Raw genomic sequence first — 13616 nt, 5'->3', positions numbered from 1 at the left:
ACAAACATATTGCACATATAAGTTATTTATTTGTGGCATCATTCCTAAAGCAAGCTTTCTCCTGCTCTCATCTCAATCTCTCCTGCTTAGCAACAATTCTTAATGCTTGTCTTCTTATGCTGCTTAAACTTTAGACTCTGTAAAGCTTATCTAATTATAACTCTGCATTTCTGCACTTTTACATTTTTCCTTTCTCGTTTCTCTTTCTTGTTCTGTCTGTGCATCCTCTATTCTCTCAGGTTCTGCCGGCTCTTTTAACATGTCAAACTCTGGCGATTTATTCATGAGTGTTCAGTCTTTGAACGGGGACTCATACCAGGGCTCTCAGGTGGGAGCCAATGTGCAGTCACAGGTATAGTGATCACAACACTCCGAAGTTCTCTACAGAAACCTCAAACCAAAGCTAAAACAAACTCAAATACTCTAGCATATTTCAAAGGGTTTGTAGTAACACCCTGAAAACCGCAAGAGGGACTCCAAAACTTAGTGAGCTGCCCCACTGCCTACTAAAGGCCAAAGTATACTTCGGTTTACACATGGCCCTACATTTCTCATGCACAGTGCACACATTGCAAATTTCGTCATCAGCACAGTACTTGCAGTCTGTCCGCATGTCAAGAAAAACTGGGCTGCATGCATACTGTGCTGATGATGAAATTTGTGAGGTGTCTGCGGTGTTGTGTGTAATCTGTAACAAAGTAATTAGTTACTGTAATTAGTTTCAGTTAACTTAATTATTTTTAAGTACATTAAAATAACTATTTATGTAGAATGCTTTTAAAACATGAATCTTTTTGCGTTTCTGTGACAGCTGAATGCTCTCCCTAACAAGTCATTACGTAAGGGATATTACATTATCCCACTTATTACACAGTTACTAACCAAATAATTAAATGCAGGGACAAAAAGTATTGATTTGCATTGAAATTATATAATTATCTGAAAAGAAAGAACTTGCTGAACAGCTGAAATCCAACTCCGGTTTGCGTCTTGGGTTCTGTTGGTGTCTGACTGCTTATACAGCTTATTACAAGACTGCTTGCCAAATAAATAAATATATGCACATGCAGCATTGTTTTAATTGCACAGTGATCCAAGAAGAGGGAAAGATGGCTCGCAAAACACGGATGAGTGGTCTGATACATTGATGTGCGGTTGTTACTCAGAAATATCAGACCGCTAGTTGGCACCATTGACCAATGAAAATCAAGAATTCCAGAGAGCTGGGTAATAAAATGGAGAAATGTGTAGAAATCTAGACATTATTTTGAATTATAGGGTTAAGGTTAGGGTTATTCCTAACTTGAACCCTAAGTGTTTGAGCGGAAAATACAAAAATCTCTCCATAAAGTGTTTTAGAAAGTAACTAGATCGGTTAAACTCATCTGCCATCTTGAATGGAACGCAATGCATTATGGGATTGTCTTCACTGTTAAGGATACATTTCGATACTGCCTTAGGTGCTGTTGAGACCGAACATATCCTTACACTGCAAACTTGATAGCACACACAAAAAAGGTCCGAGTTGATCTACTAACACAATCTTCTAAGTAATGTGTCTTTAAGATTAGCAAAATAGCACATCTTGCTCATTTTTCCATTTTACCAAAATGAATATGCAGATTATAGGGGTTCCTCCAGATGCACATAAAATAGGGCGGAGAATACAAAGAACACCCATTGATGACACACATTAATGTGAAATAAAAATATTTCTCATGAAAAAACTTTTTTATTCGGTTATTTTAGAACTCAATATCATAACTGATACCGATGATCGTAATTCTTCTAATAATTTATGCCCAAATTATGTTGTAATTTACAGTAATGTTTTAAACAATGTTTTTAACTGGTAAAATAATGCAAAATATTTTAAGTGATGGTTCTTTCCAGTTCTCAAAGCAGGCCAATATGCACAGGTGTGGCGAACAGGTGTTGTTTTAGCCCCGTGAAACGAGCAGGGAGCGAGCAGCTTCCCGTGTCTCTCTCGCACGCAGCTAACTTTGCCATGAAACGAGCAGGGAGCAAGCAGCTTCCCATGTCTCTCTTGCACGCAGCTAACTTTGCCATTAAATTCAGATTTCTTTTTAGTGTTCATCAGTAGTGGTATGGCTTAATGTGTACTGTACATAATTTTCTTTTTTGTGAGTTATGAATTCACTCCGCTTTGTTCTGAAACATTGAGAATAGTTTCATGGGTATTCTCATCTACTATTCTTACACTTGGTAAATAGCATGGATTTTATGATGATATTATATAATCCTATAAATAAACATATTTATATAAATAAATGCCATATTGAATTAAACTAATGTGGTATTTAGTGAGAGCTGTACTGTAAGTGAGCGTGTATTTGGTGGAAGTACCACACGCAAAAGCCTGAGGTTTTTCTTAGTAAATCACCCGCAAAATGCCCATGACGTGCACATGTAACTTCATAGATTGCACAAGCAAATTATTACCTGTTATTTAGGATCCTAATACATTTTAGTTTGAAAACGCATTGATATCGCTACAATTATGCCTCTCATCCAAACTAGAATGGCATTATACTCCACCGAAAATGGAGTGTTTCAAAAACACTCTCCATTACCGCATACTTTTGAAAACTATGACATCAGGAAACGAAAACGAATTATTGCGGATGTGGCCTAAAAGTTCTTTTTAACTTGATGAGGCATCTAAAAAATGTGGTGCTCCTGCACGAGATCAACAACAGTCAAAGATGTCCATGTAGTGCATTTTTACATAGAAAAACGATTTAAAAACAGTACAGACGAACCCAAAAACACGTTTGGTTTGAATGACCCTATGGACTCTGGCCAAACTGTAAAAATGTCTTGAATTAAAATGGTAAAAGAATGTAAAAATGCTACAGTAAAAAAAAAAAAAAAAAGTGGTTAATGGGTATTTACTGTAACATACGGTAAAAAAAAAAAAATAGAATTTTAAAAAAAGACCATACATGTAATTTTACAGTAAAATATTGTACAAATTTGTTGTTTTTTAGATGTAAAAATTATGATTTTCCATTTAATTAACTGTAAAAATGTATATTATGTTGAACAAGAGAGTACATGTAAAATTATGGTAAAAACAATAATCGTGCGCTCCCAGAAGTCCCGTCACATTTCATTATATTTTATGGAAATAGTTATGTTTAATATCAGTTACAGTTTGTGCATTGGGGTGTTCTGTGTTATATTTTAATTAGTTTAGGTAATGTGTATTGCATTATTTTAGTGTCACATATGTTACCGTGATGGTGTTTTGTGTTTGTGTGAGTAACTACATGTGTATTAATTATTGCTTTTGGAAAGAGTCACTCTTAATGAACTAAGTCATCATGTGGCCTTATGAAGTTACCATAGGGATTAACAATACATTTTAAAGTGAAAAGCAGATATTTATAGTTCCAGAGGGCTAGTATTTCAAGTTTTTATAATTTAATAATATAAACAGTAGTGAAACGTAAAATTTACAGGCATCAAAATTACATCCCGTAAAGCCTAAAACATGGTCACCGTGTAAATTCTGGCAACCACAACTGCCGGTATGTTACCGTAAATTTAACAGAATTTTTTTTAAAGATAGACTAATGTTGCTGCATACCTTTTGTAGCAGCTGTCTGGTGTGCACCTTTGATGCCAAAAAATGTTTTCTAGATAGGCAGCTCACCAGATTTTAGAACAGAGCCTTAAATGTCTGACTAAAAGTCAGATATTTTGTCTGCTTGTGATCGCAACACTTCTGATGCAGAATGTCCTTTGACTTTGTGTTGTCTCGTTTCATCATGTTTTCTTTGCGTCTCTTTGTGTTGTTTTGTTTGACCGTGCTTTCTTCTTTTTGAGTTTGAACTTGCTTTGTTTGTTTGCGTTGATTCATCTGACCTTGTGTTTGCACATTGTTCTCGCGTTCTAACCTTGCCGGGTTGATTTGTTTTTCAGGTGGATACCCTTCGCCATGTTATCAGTCAGACAGGAGGATACAGTGACGGCCTCGCGGCAAACCAGCTGTACAGTCCACAGGGCATCAATGTAAGGCGAGAAAAAAACACTTCTTTTTTTCCCCTGTTCCTCTTGTTTTGCCCTCTACCAATTATTTCAAACCCATAGGGCTTGGATTGCCACTTAGTGGGACTTGTCTGTGAATCTGTGGTCACTTAGTTGATTGCCTGTGTGTTGCGAACGCCACGAGCGCCGCACTGCCCAGCAAGACGTGGACACTAGACTGGCCCCCTTGCGCCCGGCATCTGTCCGAGCCCATCACATCCAATCAGATCGGCCGCGGCACCTGCAGCCACACTCGCCGCTAACAGAAGGGAGGGGAAGGTAAACAGGTGACACAGGATGGCTGCAAATGTACAGCCCCGAGCCCTAACCCTGATTTTTACCCAAAGGACAATGACAAAAACATTCAATTTATTAATTTAATTCCATGGACAATCTTGCAGCTACATGCTAAAAATAAAGGCGGACGCCGATGGTAAAACATTTGTAGGAGGACATCCTATGTGTTTTCTTTGCGTTTGGGAGGGGGAATGGGAGGGGAGCTGCTGGCAGCTTGGCGCAACACGAAAATTCGCAGCGACAAGCCATGTTGTAAAGGCTAAAATCAATACGACAGACACACAGGGAGCTGAGTGTGGACTTGGGACAGCAATCCAAGCACATTGCTCAGATCAGGTTCCCGCCGAGCTAATGGTCTTGACAGCGAGATGGGACGAGAACGAGCGCGGTTGGGGGGGGGGGGGTTGGGTGCGGTAGAGTTACCGTGTCTTGATCCCGCTGCCATTCTGTTGCGCTTCAGTGGTCGTATATTAATGAGGGAAAGCACGGATGTATTCAAATCCTGCTCAATCCTGCTTTTTTCACGTTGGGATTAAAAGTTTGACATTGATAAAGTTTGGAGCATATTAGCATAAAGAACTCAAACACACTTTACATTCAGATCAATAATTAATATATCAATAATGATGTATTTAATTACACTACCAGTCAATATTGATAGGCTACATACCTACACGTTCTTTATTATAAAAATTTTGAGTCAAATAATGAAGTCATTGAAACTATGTAATAACACAAATGGAAGTATGAGAATTATGTAGTGACCACAAAAAAACAAATCAATCTTCTATTTGAACTTTTTCACTTCCTAGTCGGTACTAAAATAAAAAAGATGTAACGATACCAGTGTTTCTGCAGTACCGAGCACTGAATCTATCCAGTACCAGCGCGCAGTATGACTGACACACGACTGCTTTAAAATGCTCACAGTCTTAATTTGAACGCGTGCTCTGTTACTCCTTTTACACTGAAATGAACAGTTAATCCGAGTAACATGTCCTAGTATGATTTATTAAACCGCTGAAGGCTGCAATCTTAGTGTGGAAGAGCTGCGTACTTTAAATGAATGTATAAATCCGACCGCTCATACTCTGGAAACTGCACAGACGTTGAGAATCATTCACGTTGTTTGAGATGAAAAGCAGAGCACTGATCCACTGTGAACCATGAGGCACATGTAAACTATATATTTATGTGATTAAATCACAGCATTTGCACTTTCATCTCAACTCAACTTTCTTATAAAGCATTTAAAACCTGTTGATGCTCACTGACCCCACCCATGGGCCTGACTTTACTTTGCTTAAATGAGTTCACATTTACTTTATAGTGTGCTGTTCAAAATTGTTCATAATGTTTTACATCTGTATCATTTGTCAACTTTATTAACTTTTTTGACTAGACTATATAGTAAATGTGAACTAATTTAAGCAAAGTAACATCAGTTTTGGGGGGGCATGCACATCAACTTAAAACAACAGAGTTGACCAAAGTGCTTCACAGTAATAGAATTTAGAACATAACATTTAACAAACTGTGTCCTACATTTCATTTGTCAGACTCAAAGGACAGTGTAAAGAGATTTCAGACGTGACTTAAAAGTCTTCAATAGACCTTTTTCAGACTGTGACACGTTTCCTCCTTATTTAACAGTGTAAATCTAGCAAACGTCTTTATATGAAATTTTTTTAAATATTGAGTGTAAGTTTATAACATTATGCTTTGTGTTATATTACCCTGGAATTAGTTTTAAAAAATGAATACCACAGCTGCGAGGGGGTTTCTATTACAGCTGCTGAGAGAGTGACAGTAAATTTAGCATCTTCTCCCATCTGACTGTCTTAATCCACTGCTCTCTATTTTTTTCCACTTCTGGAAAATCATTCAAATGTAATAGTGGATTTTTTTCTTTTGCGTTTGGAGCAAAGGTGTAAGTGAAAATAATATTTGCTGTGATCTCCCATTCACCGCTGTCGAGGTTTACCCTGCAAACGTTTACTTCCACGTTCTAAAACCCAGAGTGTGAAAAACTGGGCTGTGTGGCGAACTGTTTATCCAGAAAAGTGAAGCTTCCGGCAAAAAACACACGTCATAATAAAAGCATGATTCAAAATAAAAGCTAGATGCTTAAAATTGAAGAAATTAAATAAAACATAGAATAAAAATATATTACAACTGTATAGTAAAATGTATTATTCTCTGTAGTAGTAATAATAATAATAATAATAACAATAAGTAATCAATTTATAACAAGCAGGACAGCTGTTGAATAAAAGTTTGGCAAAAAAGTGACATGTTAAAAAGTTATATTTTCACTTATTCAAATTTAAAGAATTAATTGAATAGACACCATTTTGATGATTAAATTAAATTAAACTTTAAAACATTTTCTGGAAAATAATAATAATTATTAAACTAATTATTAAAAATAAAACTTATATGTTCAATAGCACATTATCATATTAGCATATTTTTGCTGTGATATCGAAATTGGTAATAACTCTATTTTCAAAGTAATTTTTTTAAATATCAGTTGTTTTTTTGTTTGTTTTTTATACGTAGATATAATTTTAATATTTGTCTATAGAATCAATTTCAAGCATTTAAGCACTAACCCTTAGATCAAAATTCATGAGAAACATAAATGTATTCAATTACAAACTTTTGACTGGTAGTTTATAAACTGTATTCAATTATGTGATCTCAGTTATGCGATATCTTACTCATTTCAATTTTGTATATTCAGAATTTATTAAAAAATCTATATCAAATAGTTACAAAATGTAAATACAGGTTACACAAATTTACCATGGTAACTATAGTTACCATAATATCATAGTTACTACAATCATTGTTACTATTGTAAAACTGAAATACATTCATATGGAATCTCACTCATCAGTGTATTAAACTTTCACAGTATTTCATTTTATTTATGTTTTTATTCTCTTATTCCCATTTTTTTTTTTTTTCTTAAATATATTTTGGTGACCATTTCACTGTAGTAACAAGTGACAGTTGACAGTAGTTACCATGTTTTATTTAGCAGAAACTATGGTCACCATGATAAGTTTTTGTTTTATTGTGTCTGAGTATTCCTCACACAATCTGTCCATCTGTGTTCATGCAATTCACTGTTAATATCCCAAATGCTCTTTACCACCCCTGTCTTTGAGAGTTGCGATGGCTTTTGATTTGCAGTGTGCATGTAGTGAGTCTTTTTTCACATTTGATTCTCCAAATGTTCTTCCTCTTATTCTTGTTTTGTTTATTCTCTCAGTCTTCATCCTTTCCTCTCAGTTTTACTGTGTGTGTGTGTGTGTCAGTAAAATGACAACCATTAAACACAGGACTGTTTTACATGGAAATAAAATAGTTTACATTTCAAGCAAATGTGAACTTAAAAATTTTAACCCACTCTGGTGTTTGAAGAGGAGTAGAATTCTTCAGTTTTTATCAAACAGACATTTCCACCTCTAAGTTCTGATTGGATGAGGTATGTTCAAAGCCTATGTTACAATACATAGCCAAAATACCTAACCTGCGACTGCACATCAGTTGAATTCTTTAATAGTGTGCCAACCATTAACCTCCTGAGACCCCAGCGTGACTGCTGTGTGCATATTCCATTTCCCTTTTTGATTTGTAACTAGTAGAACCTAATAAACAAGCAAGTTTTCTAAAGCAAATAGTTTTCCTAAAATTGACGTCCACATATGTGGGAAGTGGGACTAATTTGTGAAATTAAGTAATTTCAAGCTATAGAAAGTCAGATTTTTTTTAATCATACAGTTTATTATGTTTCCAGGAGTGTTGGTTATTCATGTTTTTGAGACATTACAGACATTACAGCTGATTTTCTATAAAGCTGAATAAATAATTCTGATTAAAAGTAATGGCCAGCATCATCAACTCACTGCCAACCATGTTAAAATAACATTTTGCATTATAAAATTCTGAATCTACACTATATTGCCAGAAGTATTCGCTCATCTGCCTTTAGACGCATATGAACTTAAGTGACATCCCATTCTTAATCCATAGGGTTTAATATGACGTCGGCCCACCCTTTGCAGCTATAACAGCTTCAACTCTTCTGGGAAGGCTTTCCACAAGGTTTAGGAGTGCGTTTATGGGAATTTTTGACCATTCTTCCAGAAGCGCATTTGTGAGGTCAGACACTGATGTTGGACGAGAAGGCCTGGCTCACAGTCTTCGCTCTAATTCATCCCAAAGGTGCTCTATCGGGTTGAGGTCAGGACTCTGTGCAGGCCAGTCAAGTTCTTCCACACCAAACTCGCTCATCCATGTCTTTATGGACCTTGCTTTGTGCACTGGTGCGCAGTCATGTTGGAACAGGAAGGGGCCATCCCCAAACTGTTCCCACAAAGTTGGGAGCATGGAATTGTCCAAAATCTCTTGGTATGCTGAAGCATTCAGAGTTCCTTTCACTGGAACTAAGGGGCCAAGCCCAGCTCCTGAAAAACAACCCCACACCATAATCCCCCCTCCACCAAACTTCACAGTTGGCACAATGCAGTCAGACAAGTACCGTTCTCCTGGCAACCGCCAAACCCAGACTCGTCCATCAGATTGCCAGATGGAGAAGTGTGATTCGTCACTCCAGAGAACGTGTCTCCACTGCTCTAGAGTCCAGTGGCGATGTGCTTTACACAACTGCATCCGACGCTTTGCATTGCACTTGGTGATGTATGGCTTGGATGCAGCTGCTCGGCCATGGAAACCCATTCCATGAAGCTCTCTACGCACTGTTCTTGAGCTAATCTGAAGGCCACATGAACTTTGGAGGTCTGTAGCGATTGACTCTGCAGAAAGTTGGCGACCTCTGCGCACTATGAGCCTCAGCATCCGCTGACCCTGCTCTGTCATTTTACGTGGCCTACCACTTCGTGGCTGAGTTGCTGTCATTCCCAATCGCTTCCACTTTGTTATAATACCACTGACAGTTGACTGTGGAATATTTAGTAGCAAGGATATTTCACGACTGGACTTGTTGCACAGGTGGCATCCTATCACAGTACCACGCTGGAATTCACTGAGCTCCTGAGAGCGGCCCATTCTTTAACAAATGTTTGTAGAAGCAGTCTGCATGCCTAGGTGCTTCATTTTATACACCTGTGGCCATGGAAGTGATTGGAACACCTGAATTCAATTATTTGGATGGGTGAGCGAATACTTTTGGCAATATAGTGTATGTACTGATTATCATTGTCCCATGTCTGCCAAACATGTTGAGTGGTCCAAACATCATCTGCAGCCTGGAACTGAACTTTTGACCAGATGTTAGAAGTGAAAGCACTAGGCTGCATAGGAAAGCTATAGGATGATATATAGGAAGCTATAGGATTCATTGATTCTCAATGTGATAATGCACAGTGAATGTAGGATTTTTATGGAAAGTTAGTCCTATTGTTTAACAGCGTGCCATTTTGCGATAAATCGATGCTATTTTTAAAATGGCATACCGGATGAAACTAGAGACTCTACTGTTTTGACTCATTCAGGTTTTAATGTGAAAACTTAAGCTGGTTTCTTACTAGATGTAGTTTTGTTGCCGTTTCTCCAAAAGACAAACTCGGCTGAGATTGGCACCATGTTTTGTCACGTGACTCAGTTCGGTGGAAGTTTAACCCTTTAATGACAGCCTAGAGTCTCCTGAACTGAGATCAGTAGGTTTAAATGAAATTCAAGTACACATATGTAAGTACACATAATGTCCACGTATGTGGATGCGGGGTCTCACGAGGTTAAACAGGGTGACTAATGAACTATATTACTTGGCAGACCATTGTTTATTTATTATTATTAATATAAAATGTATATGTATAATATTGTAAAATGTATCAATATAAAATGCAACTGTTGTTTTTAAGGTGAATGCTCTACCAAGTTTTAAATCAACAAAACCAACCTCCCTACCCTAAACCTTAAACCTACACCTAACCAATAGTGTCACAAAAGCAAATGTGAGATGAAAAACACAACCGTTTCATTCTGTGGTGCTTCTACAACACTTTGGGCTCACGTGTGAACTCGCATGCTCTTCAGGACTCTTCAGTAGTCCTTTACATCACAAGTGCACCGCTCAATCAGTTGAGCTACCACATAGTTTGATCACTCTTGAACAAGCTTGTAAATGTAGTTCGTTATGTAAAGCAAACATTAAAATGAGTCATGCAGTATAGTAAAAGTGTTTAGATGTCATAAGATTGCATTGTGTGAGGAACAGGGCAAAAAGTGTTTATGTACTGATAATCTGCCCTTTTACTCGTGATTTGTGCGAAAGTGAATAAAAGTCGTTGTTGTTGTAGCGCCTCTAGTGTTCATTGCAGAAAAACTGCAGCGAAACGTATAATGAGCCGCGGGAAAATTATTTAGTAAAACGCAGGTTTTAGGCACTCCATCATGCCTAACAACACCCCTTTACCATGGTAAAATAACTGTAATGCACAGCCTGAAGTGCCTTACTACTATACAAAATGTGTATGTATCTGTTTGAAAGATTTCTCTGCTGTTTTGATAAAAAACAATTGCAAACTCTTCATATTTGTTGGTTGTTTTCTCTCTGTCAGACGAACGGTGGCTGGCAGGACCCCACCACCCCCTCCTCCGTCACGTCCCCCACAGAAGGACCCGGAAGCGTTCATTCTGACACCTCCAACTGATCTCAGAACGGACTCTCTCCACCACGCCAGACTGACTTAACCCACCTCACGCTTTACATGCTCTTCTCTCCAGCGTGTAAATGAAAACACAAAAGCTTATAATCATCTTCACAAAAATGTTTTTTAATGCTACCTCTCAGACATAAATGTGTAACATTAATAAACAAATAGTGACAAATGGAACAAGACAAAGAGAATAGGAAGTTTAGAATAGATAGTTCGAGATGTCAACCCTGTTACAGAATTGATCGTTCAATGCCTTCATTAGCAGAAAAGGCATTATGTTATGTTTGAAAAATTTTGCAATTTTACCATAGTGCCAAAGTACTTTTATATGTAAACACTCTTCAGTAACATTTTACATTACACATATTTTACATTTTTATTTTATTTGTAATAGACTTGTAAGAGAGTTGATTGGGTTTACACTGCCTCACAAGTAAAATAAACCTTTGAATTGCAAATTGTTCATTTGCAACAAATAATGGATGGTCATAATTTTGCAATTCATTTTATAAAGTTTAAATAGATTTGGTGTGTCAATTTGCATTTAATATCTAAAGGTAATTACAGCATAATATTATACATTTTTGCATCTTAAATGAATTCTAATATGGATATAATTTTGCTGAATTCTCATGAGGCGTTTGATAAATACATCCACAAATACGCAAATCACATTATTTATTGAATTTCATCACTGCACATCAGAATGCAATAAAAGGCAATCGTAGTGAACTAATCCGAAATGTAAATGTTTCATCCGGTTTCGTACCATGTCAGCCTGCTCATTGGGCTACCCTGATACCAAAAACCACAGATGTGTCCGTTCTTTACGTTAATATCACTTTATTAACGTTGTTCATGTTGTAAATTGTGTAATATCAGCACTGGGAAGTGTTTCTCGCAAAAGTCCTGGTGCGTTATAATCAAAACCAAAAATCCAGCTGGAATTCTGTCACGTTTCTTGAAAACGGAAAAACAAACAATGGCACACAAATGCAGAAATCGTTCGGATATATTTTTGATGCCCTCCTGTTGTAAATAGCCAATTCTCGTTTCTTATTTCATATTCGGCTTGTTTACAGGGCAACCATATTTTTTATTTTTTGTCGCGAGCATAATGTGAATTAGCCCAAGAATGTGCGCTAGCTTCTATATGTAGATATGCACCTTTACTCTTGGTTTGCTTCTTTTGATAACAGTCACATCCATGTTCATATAAAATGTTGAAAGTGTGGCTATGAATTCACACGATTTTGAGATTTCAGGAGATTCTCGTGCTCCTGAAAATATCAAACAATAAATTCTCCAATGGTAAATACAAGATCAGGCCCACAATTATTGCATTTAGAAATTAGGTTCCCTTTGCTCACAACATTCACTGCCTGCCCAGCAGCACCGTATTGAGAAAAGCTTCATATAATGATGCTTTTAGTTTTTGCGTACAAAGCCGTTTGTAAAACATCAAATGTTTACTTTGTTGCATGTCTTTCGTTCTTTAAAATCCTGCAGTGTTTTTGAATATATCTCTTTTTATATATTAAACGCAGAGATATTCTCTTGTCAAGTTTTAACTTTGAAGATCTCTGCATATGTATAAAAGGAATAAAATGGAACAGCAAACTAATGTCTTTTCGATTCCAACTTGTTTTTTTGTGAAGAAAAAAAAACTAAAAATTTACAGCAAAGTTTTTTTTTTTTTTTTTTTTGTCTCTTAATTTGTACTGGTAATGCATATTCTGAATAAATAGTTTCTTTTGATGCAATATGTTTGGAATTCTTGTGTCTGATTTAATTTTAAAATTTTCATATATTGGTCTTAACAAGCTCAATATTTCAACCCTGTTATGAGAAAAATTCAGTGATCAGTTTTTCACAGATTTAGTTTTTATTTTGAATGTAACAGGGCTGAATGGTTGTTGCACAAAACATTTTTTGAAAGGGCAACGTCATGCAATAATAGTATTATTTTTCAATTATAAGGTGAATTATTACAAGGGACATCAAAACTGAGATATACTACTAAAATTTAGCAATTCAAATTATAAATTTCTTTTGGTGCAGTATGTTTGGAGCCCCTGTGTCTAAATTAATTATGATATCATTATATTTACACTTACATTGGCTTCAAAAAGCCTAATATTTCAACTCTGTTATGGGAAAGATTCAGTTATCAGTTTTTCACATCATTTTTTTATGTAACAGGTTTGAATGGATTTTGCACAAAACACGTTTTGAAAGAGCAATATTATGGGTTATTAATATTTTTTTCAAATATCTGATAATTTACTACAAAGAACGTCAAAACTGAGTGATACTAAAGTGTATAATTTCAAATTATACGTTTCTTTTTTGCAATATGTTTGAAACTCTTGTCTAATTTAATTCAGGTTTTTTATGTAGTTACATGGTCTGCTTTATTTTAAAATGTACATTTCATTATGTTTACACTTATATTGGCCTCATTGAGCTCAATATTTTAACAATGTTATGGGTAAAAATTCAGTGATCCACTTTACACAGAATTTTTGAATGTAACAGGGTGGAATGGTTGTTGCACAAAACATGTTTAGAAAG

At 36.2% G+C, this 13616-nt stretch overlaps 1 protein-coding gene across 2 annotated transcripts in view; it reads left to right on the top strand.

Moving 5' to 3' along the window:
- The window catches only part of LOC127448679 (pre-B-cell leukemia transcription factor 1-like), a 137478-nt gene extending 124671 nt beyond the window's left edge, over positions 1–12807 (top strand). The window contains exons 7-9 of one of the 2 annotated variants that reach the window (XM_051711401.1): positions 240–352; positions 3949–4038; positions 10944–12807. In XM_051711401.1, the coding sequence (XP_051567361.1) occupies positions 240–352; positions 3949–4038; positions 10944–11036 (296 nt within the window). In that variant the 3' untranslated portion in view covers positions 11037–12807. The remainder of the gene's footprint in view (positions 1–239; positions 353–3948; positions 4039–10943) is intronic. The other variant, XM_051711402.1, reaches the window with a different exon arrangement.
- The last annotated feature ends 809 nt before the right edge of the window (positions 12808–13616 follow it).

The sequence above is a fragment of the Myxocyprinus asiaticus genome, chromosome 12 (genome assembly GCF_019703515.2).
Source record: "Myxocyprinus asiaticus isolate MX2 ecotype Aquarium Trade chromosome 12, UBuf_Myxa_2, whole genome shotgun sequence".
NCBI classification, from domain to species: Eukaryota; Metazoa; Chordata; class Actinopteri; order Cypriniformes; family Catostomidae; genus Myxocyprinus; species Myxocyprinus asiaticus.
Note: the sequence above shows the minus strand (reverse complement) of the source record. Positions and strands in the feature narration are given on the sequence as shown.